Source organism: Sus scrofa, chromosome 13 (genome assembly GCF_054392235.1).
Source record: "Sus scrofa isolate SSC_HxYL_T2T_F1_AM1 chromosome 13, Sscrofa_HxYL_maternal_Yorkshire_Landrace_v2.0, whole genome shotgun sequence".
Taxonomy (NCBI): domain Eukaryota; kingdom Metazoa; phylum Chordata; class Mammalia; order Artiodactyla; family Suidae; genus Sus; species Sus scrofa.
The window spans coordinates 94,176,796-94,200,459 of record NC_139395.1 but is presented as its reverse complement, the minus strand read 5'-3'; the positions used below and the strand labels follow the sequence as shown (position 1 = coordinate 94,200,459).

Sequence of the window (23,664 nt, the reverse complement as noted above, 5' to 3'; positions counted from 1 at the left end):
AATATACTCTTTATCATTCAAACGATAAAGTTTTGAAGTTAAGATTTTCATTGTTGGGAGTTCCTGTCATGGCTCAGTTGTAACAAACCCAACTGGTATCCATGAGGACGAGCGGTTTTAATTCCTGGCCTCACTCAGTGGGTTAAGGTTCCAGGGCTGCCGTGAGCTGTGGTGTAGGTTGCAGATGCAGTTTGCATCTGGCATTGCTGTGGCTGTGGTGTAGGCCCACAGCTACAGCTCCCATTCGACCCCTAGCCTGGAATCTTCCATATGCCGTGGGTGCGGCCCTAAAAAGACAAAAAAAAAAAAAAAAAGATTTTCATTGTTCATTCATTATCTGGGAGAAGAAATTACTTAACTGTAATGATAGGAAAGGAAAATAAATTGCTGAAGAACTGATGGAATTTGTGTTTTCAAAAGCTGGTTGGTTGACTATGTCAATAACCCTTTCAGCGTGATCAGAAAACTATTACCTAATTTTTTTTTTTTTTTTTTTTTTTTTTTTGTCTTTTTGTCTCTTTAGGGCTGCACCTGCAGCATATGGAGGTTCCCAGGCTAGGCATCTAATCAGAACTACAGCTGCCGGCCTACTCCAGAGCCACAGCAAAGCCAGATCCGAGCCAAGTCTGCGACTACACCACAGCTCACGGCAACACCAGATCCTTAACCCACTGAGCAAGGCCAGGGATTGAACCCACAACCTCATGGTTTCTAGTCAGATTCATTTCTGCTGAGCCAGGACAGGAACTTCATGTTACCTAATTTTATTTTAACCTGGTGTGATTGTAAATACAATCATCAGTTGTGTCAACCTAGATAATAAAAATGCCCCATGTATCTGTTCTTTGTTCCTTTTCACTCCCCCTTCTGATCAGAAATCCTCCACCTTTCTTGTGTTATTATAACAGTGAATCAGTGAATGTATGCATACAAGTTTGCCCCAAAACAACCGCCAAGTTTCAGTAAGTTAGTATTTAATAGTTTGATAGGAAAGGGTTTTTTTCTAGCACTGGTTGATAGATGACTTACTCTGTTTTTGTTTCTTTCAGTGATGAAGAACTCTCTCAATATCTTTTACAATTGGTGCAAGTTTTAAAATATGAGCCTTTTCTTGACTGTGCCCTCTCTAGATTCCTACTAGAAAGAGCACTTGCTAATCGGAGGATAGGACAGTTTCTATTTTGGCATCTTAGGTAAGTCTTTTATATTTCAAATTGAGTCCACCATGTATTATAAATATTAATCAGCATAATACAGGACATTTAGCAAAATAGTCTAGCTGCTTTTGTTGTATCTGAGCCATCTATAAATTTTTGCTTTCTTTGTATCTTCTATTTCTTGATACTGAGACTTTTTTTTTTTTTAGAGTATAGTTGATACACAATGTTGTGCCAGGTTTTAATACTGTTTTTCTTTTCCATCCCGGTCTTTCCTAGGAGACTGGATATAGTTCCCTGTGTTATATAGTAGGACCTCATTGCTTATCCATTCTAAATGTAATAGTTTGCATACTATTATATGTAATAGTATACTATTAAATTAGTATTAGTATATTAGTATATTAAATAGTATATTATTAAATGTAATAGTACATTCCCAAACTCCCAGTCCATCCCACTTCCTCCCCTTTGGCTTTCACAAATCTCTTCTCTCTGTGAGTCTGTTTCTGTTTTGTAGATAGGTTCATTTGCACCATGTTTTAGATCTCACATATAAGTGATGTCATGTGATACCTAGACTCTTAATTTTCATGATTTGGCAAAGTAGCTTAGATAAGTGTCCCTCCGTGCCTCCTAGATTTTTAGCTGAAACTAGTAATTATTTTTAACTGAAACTAGTTGGATGCTTTCCTTCAATTTTATGCTTGTGTCCTCTTCTTTTTAGTTTTTGTGATTGTTTGGTTTTAATTTGTTATTGCCCTGTTTTTTTAAGTAAATTGACCTGTTACTATATCCGCTTGCATTAGCCTGATAGTCATATAGGCTCAAACACATTCTAGGGAAAAAAAAGCCTAGATTTTCTTAATTTCCTTCCCTACATATTATGATCTTGATGGCCTTTTTTACATTGTAATGTTTATCTTTTTGCTGTTCCTTGTGTTTATTGTTGCTTTTACAAATAGGGTTTTTGTTTGTTTGTTTTTCCTTTTAGATCTGTATACTGGCTTATTTAAGTGGTTACTTTCCAATTGTAATTTCCTCTGTCCTTTATCTTATTTCTTTCCTATTTAGAAGAGACCTTTCAGTATTTCTTTTAGAATGGGTTTATTATTTCAGTATTCTTTTAGGTTTCGTTTGTTAGAGAAATTCTTTATCCATGTATTTTAAATGATAATATTGCTGGGTAGAGTGTTCTAGGCTGTATGTTTTTCCCTTTTAGAACTTTGAATATATCTTGCCACTCTGGTCTGGCCTGTAGTGCTTTTGTAGAGAAATCAGCTGATAGCCTTATTGGGGTTCCCTTATAACCAACTCTTTGTTTTTCTCTTTCTGCCTTTAGAATCCTATCCTTATTTTTAACTTTTGCCATTTTATTATAATATGTCTTGGTTTGGGCTCAACTTGTTTGGGTCCCTCTGTGCTTCCTGCATCTTGATACCAATTTCCTTTAGATTTGGAAAGCTTTCAGCCATAATTTCTTCAAATACATTTTCAATCCCCCTTTCTTTTTCTTCTCTTTCTGGAATCCCTATTATGTGTAAATTGGCCCACTTTATATTATTCCATAGATCTCTTCTATTGCTTTCATGTTTTTTCATTTGGTTTTCTGTCTGCTGTCCTGATGAGTGATTTCCATTATCCTATCTTCCAAGTCACTGATTCATTCCTCTGCATTATTCATTCTGCTCTTCAATGCCTTTAAGTCAGCTTGCATCTCTGCAAATGAATTTTCTTGGCTCCTCCTTATATTTTTTAGTTCTTTTTTAAAGTACTCTCCAATACTGTTCATATCTGCTCTTAATTCCTTCATATTTGCTCTTGATTCCTTCAGTACTTTCACTATCTCCTTTTTTAACTTGGTGTCTGTTAGACTTCAGAGGTCTGTTTCATTGTTTGCTCCTTCAGGGGAATTCTCCTGGTTTTGTTTTTTTGTTTTTTTGTTTTTTTTTTTTTTAATGGGAATGGCTCCTGAGCTTCTTCATTTTGCTTATCTTTTCTTATTCTGTGAGATTAGGGAAAATTACTACTGTAGTTTTAGAAGGCAATTTATATGCAAGAGTGCCCATGGGTAAGTTGTTAGGGCTTACTTTTTTTTTTTTTTTTTTTTTTTTTGAGTGTGATAGCTTCTTTTGGTTTCATTGCTTACTGTTTCTTTCCTCGTTGTGTTCAGGCTGCTATCCCCTTTATTGGGGGGTGGGGGGTGTGCTGGTGTACAGCCTATGCATGCTTCCAGGGAAATGGAGGCAGTGGGCAGTGCCTGTAGCCAGTGCCTGGTTGCTGGGCCCTTGACAGTGGTGGGGAGTTGTGGGGAGGTACCACAGGCTGCTCCTGCTTCAAGCACCCAGAAAGTGGCACTGACCCTCAGAGCATTTGACAATGGCAGCAGCAGGGCATGTGCATTCTCAGGGGAGTGAGGACTACAACAGGTAGTACTCTTGCTCTATTGCAGTGCCCTCCTCTGTGGCGACCCTTGAGGTGGTGCCTATTCATAGACTCCTGGTGGTGGCGGGCTATGCCCACCTCTGCAGTCTGAGATGGCCACCACGGTTTGCCCCTGCTGTTGGAGACATGTGCAAGAGTTGCCTCGCTGCCTGAGAGCTAATGCATTTGCAGAGAAAAATATTCCGATTGTGGTCTAACCCCTCTTTCGCTCACCCTTCCCAACAATGGTGCCTTCCTTCTCCTGTGGGACCAGGCAACCTCCCACACTCCCTCTGTGTGGTGCTCTACCCCCCAGCCCATAGCACACCCAATTTCCAGCCCGTCGGCTGTCTCCACACAGCCAACCCTAGTCTTCTCCCCAGAACTGCTTCTGGAGCCTGAGTCTCAGTGCCTGGGCCCCCTCCCCAACCAAGTGTCTCAGGCTGTGGTGTCCAGGGGCGGTGGTACCAATGATCTATGTGGCTCTCTCTCTGCTTTGCCATCCTCAATCCAGCTGCTATGCTTTTCTCCAAGGCTTTGAGGTCCCTCCATCTTGGCTGATCTTCCCATCAGTTAAGTGGCTTCCCAGGGTGTGGAGTTCTTTTCTCTTTCACAGCTTCCTGTCAGGTGTGCTGGTTCCATCCTGATTCCTTTTTTTCCCTCTTCTCTCTCTCTCTTTCCCTTTTTTTTTTTTTCTTTCTTTTTTTCCTCTGCCCAGTTATGTGGAGGGTTTCTTTCCCTTTTTGGAGGTTTAAGGTCTTCTGCCAGTATTCAGTAGATGTTCTGTGTGAATCGTTCTACATGTGGATGTTTTTGTTTGTTGTGCTTGTGGGAGAAGGTGAGTCCTATGTGCTACTCCACCATCATCTTGATTCTCTGCATTCAGTTTCTCATTTCTAACTCTATATCAGACATTTGTGACATTTTTCATCTGGTCTTCCAAGTATTGAAGTTAGTCATTAACAGAAAAACATAACTTTTCTTTCATTTGGTATAACTTCTAAGTTTTTTCTTATTTAAAAAAATTTTTTTTACTATAGTTGGAGAAGAAAGGCTCTTTAATTTGTCTTATTTTCTCATTCATTTCAGTCTTCTTAATTTTAAATCCTTCAAGGAATAACAAAATAAGGTATTTCTTCCTTTTTCTAATGGGTACACCATTCTTTAAGTGAGAAAAAAATCAAATAGAAGTTAATTGAGGGATTAGTCAATTGTGATGAGTCAGACCCATGTTTCATCTTAATTATCTCTAACTGGTAATATTACAATTTCATTCCAAAAAACAAGATAGGAAATGTTTGGATTTCTTAGAATAATTAACTGGTAATAAAACCATGTATTTTTCTGAACTACAGTGTTGAAAGAATTTGATAGTTGAGTATCCCACTAAACTATGCACAAGGTGATGTTTTCTCCTTTTCTTTGCTTAGCTGTTAATTTAATAATAGACTAAAGAAGTCCGTATTTTTATTTGGTGGCCTGAAGTGTTTGGTAAACCATCTTACTGTTAACTTTCTGCAGGTCAGAAGTGCACATTCCTGCTGTCTCAGTACAGTTTGGTGTCATCCTTGAAGCATACTGCCGGGGAAGTGTAGGTCACATGAAGGCACTTTCCAAGCAGGTATCCACTTACTTTCATCTTCGCTTTCACTTTGCCACATGCTGTTTGATAAATTGCATTACATGCTGTTTCTCCCATCACATTATTTCATAGAGGTTTTGATAACTGAACCCAATTAATACGTTTTAAATATTTATTTTATTATTTTATTTTTTTGGCTGTGCACGTGGCATGTTGCAGTTCCCAGGCCAGGGATTGAACCTGTGGCACAGCAGTGACCCAAGCTGCTACAGTCCCAATGATGGATCCTTAACCCACTATGGCACAAGAGCACTCCAGTACACTTTTTAAATTAAAATTTAAGCCAAATAATGAAGTTTCAGCAAATTAAACAGTATTAATTGAATGCTATCTGAAAAAATCAGTCGATTCCTCAGGGTATCTATGTTAATACCATGCCTTAAATTTTAGTAGTAAATACCTATTTAGACATGTTTAACAGTAGATTGGATGGTAGCAAAGGTTGTGAAATCTTTAGATCCTTTTTTTTACCTGTGAATTACTCTTTCCAGTTAGTGTAATGTTTTTTCCAGTTACTGTAATGTTTATGATTCATATCCTCTGCCATTTGTTTTAGACTGAGATAGTTTGACAACTAAGTCTATAGGTGTTATAGCTTCTAGAATTCAGAATCCTCAGGCTACTTTTTAAAACTTTGTATGCATGTCTGAATTTGTGATACTTTCCCACATTCTCTCAATTTCTTCCAAGGCCTTCATTTTCTAATCATTGAAGATGATGAGATATTAATGATATTAATAGATCAGATAGTAAATGCTTGCTTCATGCCAGGAACCATACTAAGTGTTTTAAGTATGCTATTTTACTTTCCTGATACTGCATCACAGTAGTTACCAATACTGCTGTGACAAGGTGAACATCCAGGACTCCAAGAGATTAAGTAACTTGCCTTAAAAACCCACAGCTATTAAATGAAAGTTTCATACTTAGGTCTGTGCAGCTATAAACCTAAAACTCTTACTATACTGGGAGTTTTCAAACCTTTATAGTAGCACCACTCTCTTTATTTATTTTTAGGCCACATCTGTGGCATATGGAAGTCCCTGGACCAGGGATCAAATCCAAGCAGTTGTGACCTATGTCACAGCTGCAGCAACACTGAATTCTCAGACCACTGTACCACAACGGGAACTCTCCAACTCTCTTTTAAAAATCAAATCTTAGGAGTTTCTGCTCTGGCACAGTAGGTTTAGAATCTGATTTGAGCATCTCAGGTCACCCTGAAGGTGCAAGTTTGATCCTCAGTCCTGCACAGTGGGTTAAAGGATCTGATGTTTGTACAGCTACGGCGTAGGTTGCAGCTGCAGCTTGGATTTAGTCTCTGGCCCAGGAAATTCCATATGCCATGGGTACAGCTATTTAAAAAACAAAAACAAAAAACCCTTAAAGGTAGATCCAAGTCTATTTTTAAAATAGACTGCAATGTCATTTTATCAGTATAAATGTACTTTTGAAGCTGAAATAAAACATAAACCATTAAACAGAACCATTAAGCTATTTTATTGAATACAGATTTTCATTGGGGGTTATTGTCAACAGTTGTCTCAGTATCCAGTTATTTACGTTTTTTGTTTGGGGGATAATCCTGACTTATATTGTTAAGGAATTGAAATAGTAATGATTTTTAAATAGCTTCCTTGCAAATGAGAAGCATAACTGTGGCCCAGGCTTGATTTGCTGATGCGTTCTTGGTCCCCCGATGTGTGAGTTGAGAGCATTTCTGCCATCAAGTGAAACAAACTCATATTAGCTTCTTCATGCTTGAATTTTTCATTGATAAATAGCAATGATATGTTCTTGTTCTCCAACAATAATATTTCTTGAATTGAATATTATCTAACCTAACACAAGCAGGTTTTTTGTTTTGTTTTGTTTTGTTTTGTTTTTTGCTATTTCTTGGGCCGCTCCTGAGGCATATGGAGGTTCCCGGGCTAGGGGTCTAATCGGAGCTGTAGCCACTGGCCTACGCCAGAGCCACAGCAACGCAGGATCCAAGCCGCGTCTGCAACCTACACCACAGCTCATGGCAACGCCTGATCGTTAACCCACTGAGCAAGGGCAGGGACCGAACCCGCAACCTCACGGTTCCTAGTCGAATTCATTAACCACTGCGCCACGACGGGAACTCCCAAGCAGGTTTTTTTTAATGGTTTAATATACATTTACCCAGAACCTATTCTTTGCCAGGATTTGTGTTAGCTGTAGGTGCTGTGAAGTCACATTAGCTATGCTGTGGTCATCAAGTGTTTCATATTCCATAGCGTAGGTATACAGATATACAAATACACACACACATATATATGGGGAGAGAGAAAAAGAGAGAGATTAGGGGGCTGATCGGTGAGATTGTGATTATTATAAAGAATTGGCTCAAGTGATTATGGAGGCCAAGAAGTTCTAAGATGTGCAGTCATGCAAGCTGGAAATCCAGCAGAGCTGATGGTGTAGTTACAGCTTGAGTCTGAAGGCCTGAGAACCAGGAGAGCCAATATTGATGAGTGCCAGTATGAAAGCAGACAGACTTGACACCCAAGAAGAATCATTATTCAGTTCCAAGTCTAAAGGCAGGAAATGAACAATGTACCAGCTCAAGACAGGGAGGTGGAATTTCCTTCCTGCTTATAGGAGGGTCTGCCTTTTTGTTTATTCAGATGTTTGAATGAGGTCCACCCACATTAGTAAAGCTGGGCAATCCACTTTATTCAGTCTACCTATTCAAATGTTTATCTCATCCAAAAACACCCTTTCTGACACACCTATGATAATTGGACCAGGAGTTCCCATTGTAGCTCAGTGGTAAAGAATCCCACTAGTATCCCTGAGAACGCAGGTTCGATCCCTGGCCTTGTTCAGTGGGTTAAGGATCCAGTGTTGCTGTGAGCTGTGGTGTAGGTCAAAGATGCGGCTCGGATCCTGAGTTGCTGTGGCTGTGATGTAGACCAGCAGCTGCAGTTCTGATTCAACCTCTATCCTGGAATCTTCCATATGCCGCACCTATGGCCCTAAAAAGACAATAATGATGATAATGATGATATTGGACCAAATATCTGAATATTCCATGGTCCAGTCTCATTGATACATAAGATTAACAACCATCACAAATCAACTTGGCATCCATAAACCCATACTTAATCTCCAAATAAAAACAATAACAAGGTCATAATTCTACCTAGCATGATATAACTATCCTGAGGACAAGTAATCACACGTTAACCTTTTTCCCAGAAGAGGAAATAATGTCCTTCAGTGGTGTTTGCTATTCTTCTTGATACTCTGTAAATTAAATAATATGATGTAAAATTAGCAGAACTTAAATAGTTTAAGAGTTAATTAATGATACAGAGTTAACATATGTTAAGAGTGGGATGGAAACAGAGACATTTGTGATATATACGTACGTGTGTGTGTGTGTGTGTGTGTGTACGCGTGCATAAACACATGCTCATAACCCAATGAGTTACTCATGATAGTCCTCTTTTCTTTAACGATCATGTGATCATATCTGGTGTTTATCACTACCCTCTTATAACCCATTCTGTATTTCCTTTGCCTTCAGCAGGCACCTCAGTTGGTTGTGTTTTTTACCTGCTGGGATCACCTACACCTTCATTCTTGAAGGATCTGGGCCATTAGTAGTAGTCCTACCTGGATTGACCTGTAATTTTCCATTGATCTTTATTACAAGGACATGGTAATACTAAGAGATCATCTCTGTTCTAGACATATTCTTCCCTAATTTCCCCTTTGTAGTCAGGATCAATCACTCTAGCCAGCACCATAATGCCCTTTGCTTGTTGATGCATAGGCATGAGGAGTGCAAAATAGCTGGGCAGGAATCTTACCTTCCAATTCAGTAGAATCATTGTTTTGTGTCCCAGTGGAATCATTCTTTTCTCTGTAACTAAGACCTCTTTGCCAGCAGAGCATAAGATCTCAGCAAAAGGAATAAAAAATTTTGTTAGTAGGTCAGTAAGGGTAATAGTGGATAGTGCTCCTTCCATTTCCACACCTTGATACCTGGACCTGTGAATCCTGATTATTGGAGAAACAGCATCATATATTGGGTGCTGATTCAGAGCATATATAGTCTCCTACACAACCTTGTCCCAGCCCTGCAGAGTATTACCACCTAGCCAGCACTGTATCTGAATCTTTAAAAGGCCATTCCGCTATTTTATCAAGGAATCTACTTTGAGGTGGTGGGGGAATATCGTAAAGCTAGTGAATTCCACAAGCAGGAGCCCAGTGCTATGAAATGAGTTCTTTGATCAGAAGCAATGCCATGTAGAATGCCATTAGGGTTACAAAGATATTTTGTAAGTTCATGGTAGTTTTGGCAGAAACATTGCATGTAGGAAGATTTATAACCAGAAGGTCTGTTCCAGTAAAGACACTGCCCTTTCCAAAAGAAAGCAGTCCAGTGTAATCAACCTGTCATTCAAATTCACCATGGCCTCATGGGGAGTTCCTTATGATCAGCTGACAAAGGAAGAGAAGACTTAATCATGGTTTACAGAAGACTCTACACAATATGTAGGTACCATACAAAAGTGTACAGCTGTGGTACTACAGCCCCTTTCTGGAACATTCCTGAAGGACAGTGGTCAAGGGAATACTCCCAGGGTGCAGAACTTTGGAAAGTGCACCTGGCTATTCACTTTGCCTGTCTTTCATGAACCAGGTGTTTTCTGACCCACCATGCCACAAAGATGGGTGAGTACAGTAGCACTTGATCATCAAGTCAAAGTGATGTAGAGGAGATGGGTCCAATCAGGCCCCGACAGCACAAATTACATAAAGAACTGGCCTAAACATCTATGGTCTCCCAGTTCTGCCACACTACCTTTTCTCTATTTGCCTGCACCTGTCATTCAGTAGCTGGCTGACCATCCCCAGAAAATGATACCATATTGTGGACTCAGGAAAGAGGCTTGCTTTTATCCATAGAATGGGTCACCCTATTCACTTGATTATAAAAATCTGCTTCCAAGGTTAAACCTTGGCTTGTGTCCAGTGGGACACAAATATCTTTTATTTTTTTGCTCATTCAGAGAGGTCTGTTACATCTCTTCCTTAAATTTCCTTATCACTAGTTTTGCAGCTATGTCGCTTCTAAGTCCCTGACCATGAGCCAAATGTTGGTCACAGCTTGTGAATTGGTGTGTCATCACACATATGGCCATTTCTCCTTCTAGGTAAAGTAACCATGCAACCTGAGCCGTCTGCCATGGTTACTTTTTGGCTAGTGGTTAAATATTCCCTCTTAGACTTTGCTCCTTGGCAGATTGTTTTTTTTCCTCGAGGCAAAGACTCTCCTACTTTTTTGCCTTTTCTGGCTTCTCTATCTCACTTGATGGCTGTTTGTTTTCCCATTTCTAACATTCTGTTCATTCCTGTACCTCTATGGTATTACACCCTATTTTTATATGAGATCTCTGTATTAATTTCCACTTCCACTACACTTTTCTAACTCATTTGCACTGCCAGAGGAACTACCATAGGTTTTCATAGGTGATTTTAGTATTTATGGTTTTCCATTCATGTAAAAACAACTATATCTGATCCTTCCTTTTTGGAAAGCCCTTCAATGGTAATAATAATTGCTAATATTTATTCACGTATTATGGGCTGTTTATTCTTCACAACAAGATGAGATAGATTTATGATTAGTCCCCTTAATTTTATGGTTCTCTTCAATATATCTCATACCAATGTCTCATGTGTCAAAGTTACCATCCTTGTCCAACCCATTGTCCTTTCTTACTTGGATGTTTTTGTTAACCTACTAAATTGTGCCCCTTATTTCCATTCTCCCACACGTGTGCATGCACACACTCCCCTCCATTCTCTACACAGCAAATAAAGTGGTCTTTATAAAATGTAGATGGGGAGTTCCTGTTGTGGCTGAGAGGTTAACGAACCCAGCTAGCATCCATGAGGACGCAGGTTCGATCCCTGGCCTTACTCAGTGGGTTAAGGATCTGGTGTTGCTGCAAGCTGTGGTGTAGGTCACAGACACGGCTCGGATCCTGTGTTGCTGTGGTTCTGGCATAGGCCGGTGGCTACAGCTCCAATTTGACCCCTAGCCTGGGAACCTCCACATGCTGTGGGTACAGGCCTTTAAAAAAAAAAAAAAAAACCAAAAAAATGTAGATATATATTTTTTTAAATCCCTATAGTAATTTTCATTGCATGGAGAATAAAATCCTTACTTTAATGTATTTTAGACCCCATTTGATGAGGTCCTTACTTCTTTGGTCTCATTCATATGGTCAGAGCCCACTGGATATTTTCTTCGTTTTCTAGGAACCTCAGTTTGACTTTTATAACAGCAGACATGTGACATATGTTAGATTACATTATTCTACTCTTTTTCTTGACTGATGAAAAGCCAGGGGAAGATTGTACCCTTCACATGGCATTTCTTATTATCACTGTAAACCTAAAGTGTGACAAGGTGTTGAAACACTTAAAGCATTTGACTTATGGCCATGTGGGTATTCAGAACACTGTTCCAGGAAATGGATATCAACATAATTAGTGATAGAGCCTGAAAATTCACAATTGTACAAACATGGAAGAAATTCAAATTTGAAATACTTCAAAAAGTTCCTGTGTGCATAGCCCATTTTTCTCTTAGTTCCCTTTTCACCAGTGTTTGTACAGCTCCAGAAATTGTTGAAAAACGGGATGTCTGTGGTTTTGACAGATGGCTAACTTGGCAAGCTTTAGCCCATCTCGATTTTATCATCAAGCTACATAGAACCTTCCTAGTTTCCTGTGAGCAGGCCCTTAGCCTGTCTGTAGAAACTGCATGCCTGAATTCATCTCTCTACAGTCTTGGTGGTTTCCTTGCACAGAAGCAAATTTCAGAAATGAAAACATAGTATAAAATAAATCTCCTGTGTGGAAATGCAAGCCATGGTATTCACAGTGTTTGTTGTAAACATATTTTATATGCTTGTTAAATCCAATTTACATGTAGATATACATACTCTGTTTTTATCATTTATTTCCAGTATAAGTGACACAATGATAAAATGTTTCTTTTAATGCTTTATGGTTGGTTGAAGATGGGTCTTACAGAATTTGACATAATACTACATAGAAAGACCTTTAGTTATTAAGCAATAAAGTTGACTTTTAATCATGTTTTTTGAGGAGTTCCCTCTGTGGCACAAAGGATTAAGGATCTGTGTTGCCACAGCTGTGGCGTAGGTCACAGCTGCAGCTTGGATTCAGTCTCTTGCTCAGGAACTTTATATGCCACAAGTGTGGAAAAAACCAGCAAAAAACCACAAGTTTTGTATTCAGTTGCCCATTGTTGATTCACATTGTACCACTTGCATAATTTTTGAAATTTGCATAATTTTTGATAGCCAGAGTTACCTCATTATAAAGACAAAATAATTTAGACTTGATCAACAGCTTCTGTTGTCTATTCATATTCATTTTACTGTATAATAATTTACTTTATACTGTTAGTAAAAAGAGGATATACTGAGAAGATGTCATACAAGAGTAATGGCAAAGATATTAAGGTTGAATGTCTGCCCCAGGGTTTCTTCTTTTTTGGGCCACACGCATGGCATATGGAGGTTCCTGGGGTAGGGGTTGAATCGGAGCCATAGCTGCTGGGCTGCCATAGCTGGACACCACAGCTACAGCAACGCCAGATCCTTAACCCACTGAGTGAGGCCAGGGATCAAACCTGTGTCCTCATGGATACTAGTCAGATTCATTTACACTGAGCCACGATGGGAACTCCATGGTACATAGATTTTCCTTTCATACAATAGAGTTGGCCAAATAGAGTGGTTCAGATTGTGTTTCAAATTCTTTTATTCAGTTAGTTCCAGAGTTCTGAGTAAAGTTTCATAATTATCTTTTACCTACAATTTATGTCTCTTTTCTTTACTTTGTAAGATCTTCTTTAAGAAAAGGGTTCAAAAATATTTGAAAAAATGGTGCTTTAAGTAACAAGTGATTCAAGTTAATTAATTATGTTGGATCTAATGTATTTGTCATAAAGCAAGCACTGTTTTTACTTTACTGGTTGTCCTGTGTGTATGTCGGGGGGGAAGGGGAATGGTTACTAATGTAATCACATGGTATTGTTATTAATATAAGTGAATTTTGGTGGTGGGGAAACTTATTTTGCAGGTTGAAGCACTCAATAAATTAAAAACTTTAAATAGTTTAATCAAACTGAATGCAATGAAGCTGAATAGAGCCAAAGGGAAAGAGGCCATGCATACTTGTTTAAAACAGAGTGCTTACCGGGAAGCCCTCTCTGACCTGCAGTCACCTCTGAATCCATGTGTCATCCTCTCAGAACTTTAGTAAGTGACTGTCTGTACTGTGCTTGGTGGATCTCCCATTAAGTAGTAATGCAGAAGGGATTTCTGAGTTACTGCCTTAGGGGATCAGAGGGGCCAGCCTAAGTAAGTGGAATGTAATTAAAGAAGGAAAATCGTAAAGTCTTCAGAAGTTATTCTTGTATTTAATAGGATGTATGCCTTCTAGCTAAATGTACCTGTGGGGTTAGTGAAAGTTAATACAAATTAATTTCCTTTCAATTGTATGTAATTAAATTTGTTTTTTATTTTACTAGTTTCTAAGGCTTGAAACACCTATGTAATTAAAATGTTGGCAGCAATCATAGACTGTTTACTAGATAACTTTCCTGTTTCAAAATAAGATTTTGAAAGAATTTGGAAATTCATTTACTAATTTTTTTATTTCCTACACTTAGGAATAACGGGAAAGTGATAATTGTAATCATCAGTTTTCAAAATTGATATCTCTTTAAGAAATCAAGAATGAACTCACAATCCAATGTTACATTCTGGTTTTGTTTTTTTGTTTTTTGTTTTTTGGTTTTTTTTGGGTCTTTTGTCATTTTAGGGCTGTACCTGCGGCATATGGAGATTCCCAAGCTAGGGATCGAATTGGAGCTGCAGCTGCCAGCCTACACCACAGGCACAGCAGCTCGGGATCTGAGCCAATTCTGTAACCTACACCATAGCTCACAGCAATGCCGGATCCTTAGTCTACTGATCAAGGACAGGAATTGAACCCTTGCAACCTCATGGTTACTAATTGGGTTCATTAACCACTGAGCCACGATGGGAACTCCACATTCTGATTTTTTATTGTCTCTGTATAAAAACACAAAGTCAAGGAAAAATAAGGAAAGAAAAGGAGGAATTTTAAGTGCAGTTGTGAGAAGGGCAAATCTGGGTTTTCAGTGCAGTTCATCTGGCATCTCTGCATGCCAGCCAAGACTATGGTCCTTGTTGCTTTTCTACCAAGAGAAAATATTGTAGTTCTGACATCTCTAGACCTGAATAAAACAGGTCTTCATGAAGGATTTTTCCTGTTAATTTATCATGGCAACATTACAGTCTTACCATATCTTTAAATTGAAGTGTGCTAATTTTTCCCTTTTTTTTTTTGTTTTTTTTTTTGTTTTCAGTGTTGAAAAGTGTAAATATATGGATTCCAAAATGAAGCCTTTATGGCTTGTGTACAACAACAAGGTGTTTGGTGAGGATTCAATTGGAGTGATTTTTAAAAATGGTGATGGTATGTACTGAAGTTTTTACAGTGCCAAATTCCTTATTATTTTTCATTTGTTGTCTTTTGGTTTTTCTGAAAGGTGATATGTAAATGCATAACAAATAGCAGCCGAGAGGTAGCTGTCAATGGCTATAAAGTTGAATTTGGCATGCCATAAATTCTTTTTTTTTTTTCTCTTGGAAAATGATTTCCATAGTTTACTTAACAAACCTTGTTCTAATAAACCTTCCTTTTTTCCCTACAAAATAGAGTTGTCTACTCCTTTGGTAAAAAGCTCGTGAAATACAAGAGAATATTTTAAATAATATAGTCATATATCCTGTTTCAGTGACAGCAATTTTGATATTGCTGCCATAGTTTTGTATTTTAATTAAAATGTGTTACCATAGTTTATCAAGGAAAGCCTCTGAAGTAGTCACACCATCCAGAAGGCACTCATGACTGCTGTCACTGGTTAGTTGTGTGATTATAGGTAAGTCATGTAAAATTCATTGAGCTTCAGGTTCTTCATGTCCATGAGAATTATAGCATCTCTGTGTTGTGTTTATTAAAAGGAATTAAGTAAGATTACATAAGTAAAATGTTCTTAGAATAGTATCTGCTTACAACTATATCAAAAAGAACTTGGAGTTCCCGTCGTGGTGCAGTGGTTAACGAATCCGACTAGGAACCATGAGGTTGCGGGTTAGGTCCCTGCCCTTGCTCAGTGGGTTAAGGATCCGGCGTTGCCGTGAGCTGTGGTGTAGGTTGCAGACGAGGCTCGGATCCCGCGTTGCTGTGGCTCTGGCGTAGGCCGGTGGCTACAGCTCCGATTCAACCCCTAGCCTGGGAACCTCCATATGCCGCGGGAGCGGCCCAAGAAATAACAACAACAACAACAACAAAAAGACAAAAGACAAAAAAAATTAAAAAAAAAAAAACAAAAAAACTTGTATTGTTTTCTTAGATATTTAACCCCACTTGACCATATAAATGTCATTGTGTGAAATTCGGTACTTTCACATCCTCTTACCTGAAAATTATCCTTGGATATGATAATAAATAAAATCAACTATTGCATTTTTGTGAACTCATCATGCAGTTACTCATATGAATTTTTTTTTTTTTTTTTTTTTGGTCTTTTTGCCTTTTCTAGGGCCGATCCTGCGGCATATGGAGGTTCCCAGACTAGGGGTCTAATCGTAGTTGTAGCCACTGGCCTATGCCAGAGCCACAGCAATGCAGGATCCTTCACCACAGCTCACGGCAACTCCGGGTCCTCAACCCACTGAGTAAGGCCAGGAATCAAACCCACAACTTCATGGTTCCTAGTCGGATTCGTTAACTACTGCGCCACAATTGGAATTCCTCATGTGATTCTTAAGAACTGCTTGTGCATCCCTAAAAACAAAACAAGAAGGAAAAAAAATTAGTGTGAATTGTGTGGATGCTATAAAACAGCATTACCATGTCATAGCAGTATTACAGCATGCATATGGTTAGTACAACTAAAGAGATTTTGAAACTCAGTTTCTGAAATAGTTTTGGGGACATGTTAACCAGCAAACCTAATATTTAACATAATAAATATGGTGACTGTTAAAGTTTTGGGAAAAAAATTAACAAAACCATTATTTTCAGTCTTTTTTTTCCAGCCGGTTAATTCTGGCTGAATTAGCTAGTCTGTTGTTAATGTTATAAGGCATAAAGTAGAAAGCACTTACAATAAAGCAGGGTTTTTTCCCCTTAGACTTACGGCAGGATATGTTGACACTCCAAATGCTGCGCTTGATGGATTTACTCTGGAAAGAAGCTGGTCTGGATCTTAGGTAAGATTTCTGGTGAATTTATTTTTGTCTCAAGTTATATTCCTTCCACAGCAAAAATTTAATAATCAACATTAAATTCCTATCGATTCCTTTCTTCCTGCTATTATTATTGATTGTTGTTCATAATAATATTTATATAGCACTTTATAGTTTACAATGTGCTTTCAAATACATTATCTTACTGAAACCTCATTAGATGTAAAACTATACATGTGATAGCAAGAGTCATATTCCCACCAGTGATTTTTGAAGGCGGATGCACTGGTGATCATGTGAGTGATAAACCAGAGAAGGGGTCTGCCCCTCTTCTTTAGCCAAGTAACACTGAACCCTCCACTCTCTTGAAAGGCAAGTGTTCAGATGTGCTCTCAGGGGTGTTTTTGGTAGACAGTAAGCAGAACTGGTTTATGGCAACAAAGAAAAAGGCAACATAATCAATTTTTTAAAGTTTAATTATTATAAAATCTTTTAAGATAAAGAGCAGATAAAGACAATGAAAAACAGAATGTTGTAATTTTTAACTACGTAAAAATGTAAGATTTGAATGTCAACAAACAAAATTAAAAGTTAAGCCTTACACTGGGCATTATTTTCATAATGAACAGGATGGAGGATAATAATTCTAAATATTTAAAGAGCTCGTAGAAATAAATATGGGGGAAAGATGTGAAAAGGTATTCATACAAGTTGTAAAACAAACTAATAATTCTGTGAACACTCTTGGTTCTAGTGAGGTATGAATGATAAGAACAATTAGATACCATTGATTACCTAGCACAATTTTTGTTAAATGAAATGCAGTCTAGAACATTGTTAAGGTAATAAAAACAAATACTGTCTTATACCAGTGTAAATTAATATAAAATTTGCAGTATCAAGCTTATTTATACCCTATATCTAATATTTCCAGAATTTACCCTTTTTTTTTTTTTTTTTTTTTTTTTTTTTTTTTTTTTTTTTGTCTTTTTGCTATTTCTTTGGGCTGCTCCCACGGCACATGGAGGTTCCCAGGCTAGGGGTCGAATCAGAGCTGCAGCCACTGGCCTATGCCAGAGCCACAGCAACTCGGGATCCGAGCCACGTCTGCAACCTACACCACAGCTCACGGCAACACCGAGTCGTTAACCCACTGAGCAAGGGCAGGGACCGAACCCGCAACCTCATGGTTCCTAGTCGGATTCGTTAACCACTGCGCCACGACGGGAACTCCCAGAATTTACTTTTAAATTAGAAATGTGAACAAAGACATGCACAAAGATATTCATCCTTGCTTTATTTACAGTAAAAACCTTGGGCCACCCTTTTGAACATTTGCTCAATAGGATAATGGTTTATAAAATGATTAGTTTTCCCATATGATCAAATATCTCCAATATTTGAAAGTATTCTTTAGGAGATCTCTTGCTTCGCAGTGGTTTAAGGATCTGGTGTTATCACTGTAGCAGCTTGTGTCACTGCTGTGACGCAGGTTCTATCATGGGCCTGGGAACTTAGACATGTTGTGGGCATGGCCAAAAAAGTATTGTTTATAGAGAATTGCTAATAACAATTTGGAGAAAGTATTTATCTTCAAATGTCAAATGAAATAAGTGAGATGCAAAACAAGTATCTTAATATAATTATTTCAACCACATTAAAAATTCCTGAAAAATGATAACACTAAAATGTTCACAGAAACTGACATTACTTCTGGATGGTAGGATTAAGGGTGATCCAGTTCCCTCATCCCAACCCCTTTTGTGTACCTGTTTCTCTCTTTTTCTTTTTTTGTTGGTGTTTCTCTAGTTTTCTGTGGTGGCTGTGTTCTTGTTTAATGAAGGGAAAAGAATATTATACATGTTTCATGATCTAATACAGGTCCATACATTTATAACTATTCTGGTTGTTGATGAATAACTTCATCTTTTGCCTAATTCTTTGTATTTTATTTTTTAAAATTGTAGAATATTTCAAACATTAAAATAGAAGATAATTGACATTTTTTGTGATCTTACACCCAGATTTAATGAGTGTATATTTAGCATTAAAAGACAGATGTTAACATGTTTCCATATTTACTTTTTTAAAAAAGAATTAAATCTATAGATAAAGTTAATGCATTATTATCCTCTTCTGCTTTTGTACATCTCAGAATTTACCATTATTCTAAACTGTAATATATATATTTTTCTTCTTTATGTATTATGTATCAGTGGAACATTTGGAACTTGCAGTAAATACTATCATTATCACATGTAACTTTAGAGTTTACTTTTCATCACATTTTTTTGTGATTTATCAAGATTAATATGTGAATTTCTAATTTGTTATTTTTGATTCTCTGTTAATACTTTGAATAAATGCAAATATTTATCCATTTCTCTATTAGCTTTTCTTTTTTTTCTTTTTTTTTTGTCTTTTTGCCATTTCTTGGGCTTTTCTTTTGCTGCTGTTTTTGTTGTCAGGTTAAGAATCCATTGCCTAATCCAGGCCCATGAAGATTTATACCTATGCTTCTGAAATTTTTGGTTAGTCTTTATCTAGGAGGTCATCAGTTTCATTTCATTTATTTTGTATTGGATATCCAATTGTCTCAGCACTGTTGTTGAAAAGACTATTCATTAAATTATCTTGGCACTTGTTAAACATGAATTGAATGTAACAATGAGTTCTAAATTCCTTTTCATTGACTTACATGTCTATCTTTATACAGTCTTTTTTTTAAATTTATTTTTTGCTTTTTAGGGCCATCCTTGCGGCATATGGAAGTTCCCAGGCTAGGGGTGGAATTGGAGCTGCAGCTGTCGACCTACACTATAGCCACAGCAACACCAGATCCTAGCCGCATCCATAACCTGTGCTACATATAGCTTGTGGCAATGCTGGATCCTTAATCCACTGAGCGAGGCCAGGGATGGAACCTGTATCCTCACAGACATTATGTTGCATTCTTAACCTACTGAGCCACAACAAGAATGCCTATGTTTATGCAGTTTTGATTATCTTGTAATAAGTTTTGAAATTGGGAATTGTTTGCTTACATTCTCTTATAGGAGTTCAGTGGTTTCAGGTCTTACAATTAGGTCTTTAATTTATTTTGAGTTTATTTATATATGTGGTGTGAGAAAAATTCTGATTTTACTCTTTTATATGTAGCTATCTTTTTTTCCCAGCCTCACTTATTCATCAGATGATCTTTTCTTCATTGTATATTCTTGCATCCTTTGTCTTAGACTATTTACCATATGTGTAGGTTAATTTCTGGGTTCTGTATTTAGTACCATCCATTTATACATGTGTTTTTGTGCCAGTACTATGCTGTTTTGATGACTGTAGCTTTGTGGTATAGTCTGAAGTCTGGGAATGTTATACTTCCAACTTTGTTCTCTTTTTCTCAAGATTGCTTTGGCTGTTCAGGGTCTTTGCAGTTCCATATAAATTTTAGGACTATTTATTCTAGTTCTGTGAAAAATGTTGTGGTATTTGGTTTGTTTAAATGAATTCTATAAATTTATAGTTCTTATTTGGTGATTCATCATTCTCATACTTCTATTTTGATCTCGAACATGGTTCCTTTTAGTTCTTTGAACATCGTTTAAATAGGGGTTTTAAATGTGGCAACTCTGAAAATCAGATTCTTTCCCTTTTTGTGGTTGCTTTTTGCTGTATACTTCATGACTTTTCAACTAAAAAGTTTCTGTTCATTGTCTTGTGTGGTCACTGACTTCTCTGCTTGTTTATTGTATTGGTCTGCTAATGATTGGCCATAGCCTTCCTTAAATGCCTAGAATCTTTAAGTCTTACCATCTTTACTGAGTAGTTCTGTGTACATGTCCGGGCGTGTCTTCAGGAGTCAGCCAGGTAGTTCAAAACTGCACCTTAGCCCTAACTGGTATAAAGCCTCAAAGTTAGCAAGAGATGAAAACTGTGGCCTTCTAAGTTCTTTCCTATCCATTTGCACAGTCCGGGGAATGCAAGCAACTATAGCCATGCACATGGCTTTTAGATTCCTGTGGATGTATTGTAGTCTTTCACTGTTCCTTGTAAACATATCTCATTTCACAGTTTTCCTTTAAGTTTTTTGGTTAACTTATCATTTGCCCCAGCTATTATTTACTTAATATCTGCATATTAATCTGCATATTAATGTTAAACAGTTGATTCAGATTATTTTTGAGAAACACCCCACAACTAAAAGGCAATTGACAATAGATAAGATCTGAGTCAGGTCAAAGAAACAGAATTGTGAATGTGATCTTTGTCTCTAGTAGAAACTGTTAGAGTTCAGAGAATGACAATTACCCAGAAATGGGGCTTTGAAGGAGCTCCATCCCCATTTTTACCCCTTCTAGTGGCTACCACATTGCTTTATCACAGTGATAATGGGCTATTTGTTGCCAAGTCTATTGCAGAATTGGAAAGTAGGTGGGATTGTCTCTTAGTGTCTTTACTATTTCTCCCCTTCTTTATCTTCATGCAGTTTTTAAGGGTAATTTCTTTTATTCTATTTTCTTTCTTGTTCTCTTGCTCTCTTTTTTTTTTTTTTTTGCCTTTTTTTTAGGGCCCCACCCACAGCATATCGAGGTTCTCAGGCTAGGGGTTGAATCAGAGCTACAGTTGCCAGCCTACACACAGCCACAGCAATTCTGGATCTGAACTTCATCTGCAGCCTACACCACAGCTCACAGCAATGCCAGGTTCTTAACCCAAACCCACTGAGCGAGGCCAGGGAGTGAACCTGCAACCTCATGGTCACTCATGTTTCCACTGTGCCACAATGGGAACTGCATCTTTTATTCTATCTCCCAGTCCACTAATTATCTCTTCAATAGTCTTATCTTTTGTATATCAAAGTAGTGTATTTATTTCAAAAACTTTTTATGCAGGAGTTATTTTTGATTTTGTTTTTGTATAGCTTTCTCTCTCTCTTTTTTTTTTTTTTTTTTTTTTTTTTTTTTTTTTTTTTTTTTGCTGCACCCACAGCATGTGGAAGTTCCTGGGTCAGGGATTGAACCCATGTCACAGCAGTGACCCAAGCCACTGCAGTGACAACATTGGTTCCTTAACCCACTATGTCATACGCATGCCTATTCTCTTTTTAATACTATACTTCTTCCCTTATGCTTTCTATTCCTTTTCATACCTTTTATCATTTTAGGATTTCTTTCATATTGTTCCGTTTTATCTCTTAGGGTATCTGTCACCTTTTCATTTATCTGCTTAATCTTACTCATTTCCTTGTGTAGTGAATAGTGTTTAGTTTTGAATTCGTTAGTGGTAGGGATTGTGTTTTCTGTGTGGGTTCTTTGTTCCCTAAGGTTTGAAAGTTGCCCCCCAAAATGAGTTTGCATTTGTGCTTTTGCCCAAGGTCTTTACACACGATCAGTCAGTTTTTTATTAATTCTTTTCCTTCAGACTCTCATACCTCATAGGTATTTATATTATATTTGAATGTCATAAGGATGTGAGAAGGCTTGGATTTTTGCACTTTTATGAATCCCTCTTTTTTTATTGCCCACCTAGGGCCAAGGTTAGATGACAGACTTTAATGGTATATCCTCTCATCAGGGAACAGACTTTTTCTAGTTCCCTTTATACATTTGACAGTCTTCTTAGAGCCCCAGTTTTGTGTAGGATCTCAAGTCTAGGTCCTACATCTCATGAGTTCAAGACTATGTCTCCTTTATCATGGGTACTAAAATGTCAACCAAGTCAGTAACTTCCTGAGCCACTAATAAGTATAATCTATATTTCTGTGATGTAGAAGTCTCTTTTTCTTTCTTTGTTAACCATAACAAAGTATTTTTAATACTTTTTTGACTTTATCCGTTATAAAAAAACTTAAATATCTTTGTTGGTAACTGTATAAGTAGTAAGTCTTCTCTCTGAGTGTCATCTTAGAGTCTGTCTTTCAAGTACTTTTAACATTTTCTAGTTGCCAAAGGATATGAAATACATGATTGGGTGCTAATTTCCCTGAAATCAGTGATAACCCCCCCCTTTTTTTAAGGGCCACACCCAAGCCATATGGAAGTCCCAGGCTAAGGACCTAATCAGAGCTGTAACTGCCAGCCTATACCACCAGCCATAGCGACGCCAGATCCTCAATCCATTGAGTGAGGCCAGGGATCGAACCCACATCCTCATGGAAACTAGTCAGGTTTATTACTCCTGAGCCACAATGGGAACTCCAGTGATTCCACATTTATCACAGGAATACAAGCCTACTATGTTTGGAAAAGACCACGATAATTTAATTTAGAAAAAGAGAGTTTATGTTGAACAGACAGAAGAATTAGGTTATAGTATGGAGGCTTACACCTCCTGACACACACAAAAAAACCTAACAAAATTTATCACAGTATGTTGTTATAATTAGTTTTGTGAATATAAAATTAAAGCACTTATATTTAAAATCAGTGACTTTAGAAATTCTCTTCTGGCTCAGCAAGTTAACGATCTGGTGTTGTCACTGCTGTGACTTGGATTGCTGCTGTGACACAGGTTTGATCCCTGGCCTAGGAACTTCTGCACACTGTGGGTGTGGCCCCCTCAAAAATCGGTGACTTTAAAAAAATTAAATATTAGTTCTAGGTGTTGTATTAGGTTCTTCACGTGTGTGATGTCATGTAATCTTTACAACTCTGAGGTTTTGTTATTCCTTTTTAGCAGATGAGAAAATTAAAGTTCAAGGGATTTTAAACAATTTGTCAAAGTTTACAAAAATAATAAGTGGTGGTGGAGCTAGATTCAAATTGGGGTCTGTCAGACTCTAAACTTGGTATCAATTGTTCTATTATTTTAGCAGTCTAAATGAGAGAACAATTGTGGTAAGACTTATATAGGAACCCTTTGTTTATCAAAGTATTCTGGTGCCCAAAATATGTACTTATCTATTGATTTTTTTTTTTTTTTAAAGAAAGTGTTTTCTAGTATTAGATCCTTCCAGGATAAACTTTTCCATTGCTGTCGAGGTAGAAAAAATAATTTGCTATGGGTATTGTTTCTTTCATGGGCCTTGTAGGTATGACTGAAGTGAGATTATAGTTCATCTAAAAAGGTCCTTTGAGTA

The 23,664-nt window shown here is 37.6% G+C and overlaps 1 protein-coding gene across 13 annotated transcripts in view; it reads left to right on the top strand.

Moving 5' to 3' along the window:
* PIK3CB (phosphatidylinositol-4,5-bisphosphate 3-kinase catalytic subunit beta) overlaps window positions 1–23,664 on the top strand; it is a 184,006-nt gene that overhangs the window by 143,146 nt on the left and 17,196 nt on the right. For all 13 annotated transcript variants that reach the window (XM_084989822.1, XM_021069527.2, XM_084989825.1 and 10 more), the window contains 5 exons: window positions 1,050–1,193; window positions 5,103–5,202; window positions 13,387–13,565; window positions 14,702–14,811; window positions 16,535–16,613. In XM_084989822.1, coding sequence (XP_084845948.1) covers window positions 1,050–1,193; window positions 5,103–5,202; window positions 13,387–13,565; window positions 14,702–14,811; window positions 16,535–16,613 — 612 coding nt within the window. The remainder of the gene's footprint in view (window positions 1–1,049; window positions 1,194–5,102; window positions 5,203–13,386; window positions 13,566–14,701; window positions 14,812–16,534; window positions 16,614–23,664) is intronic.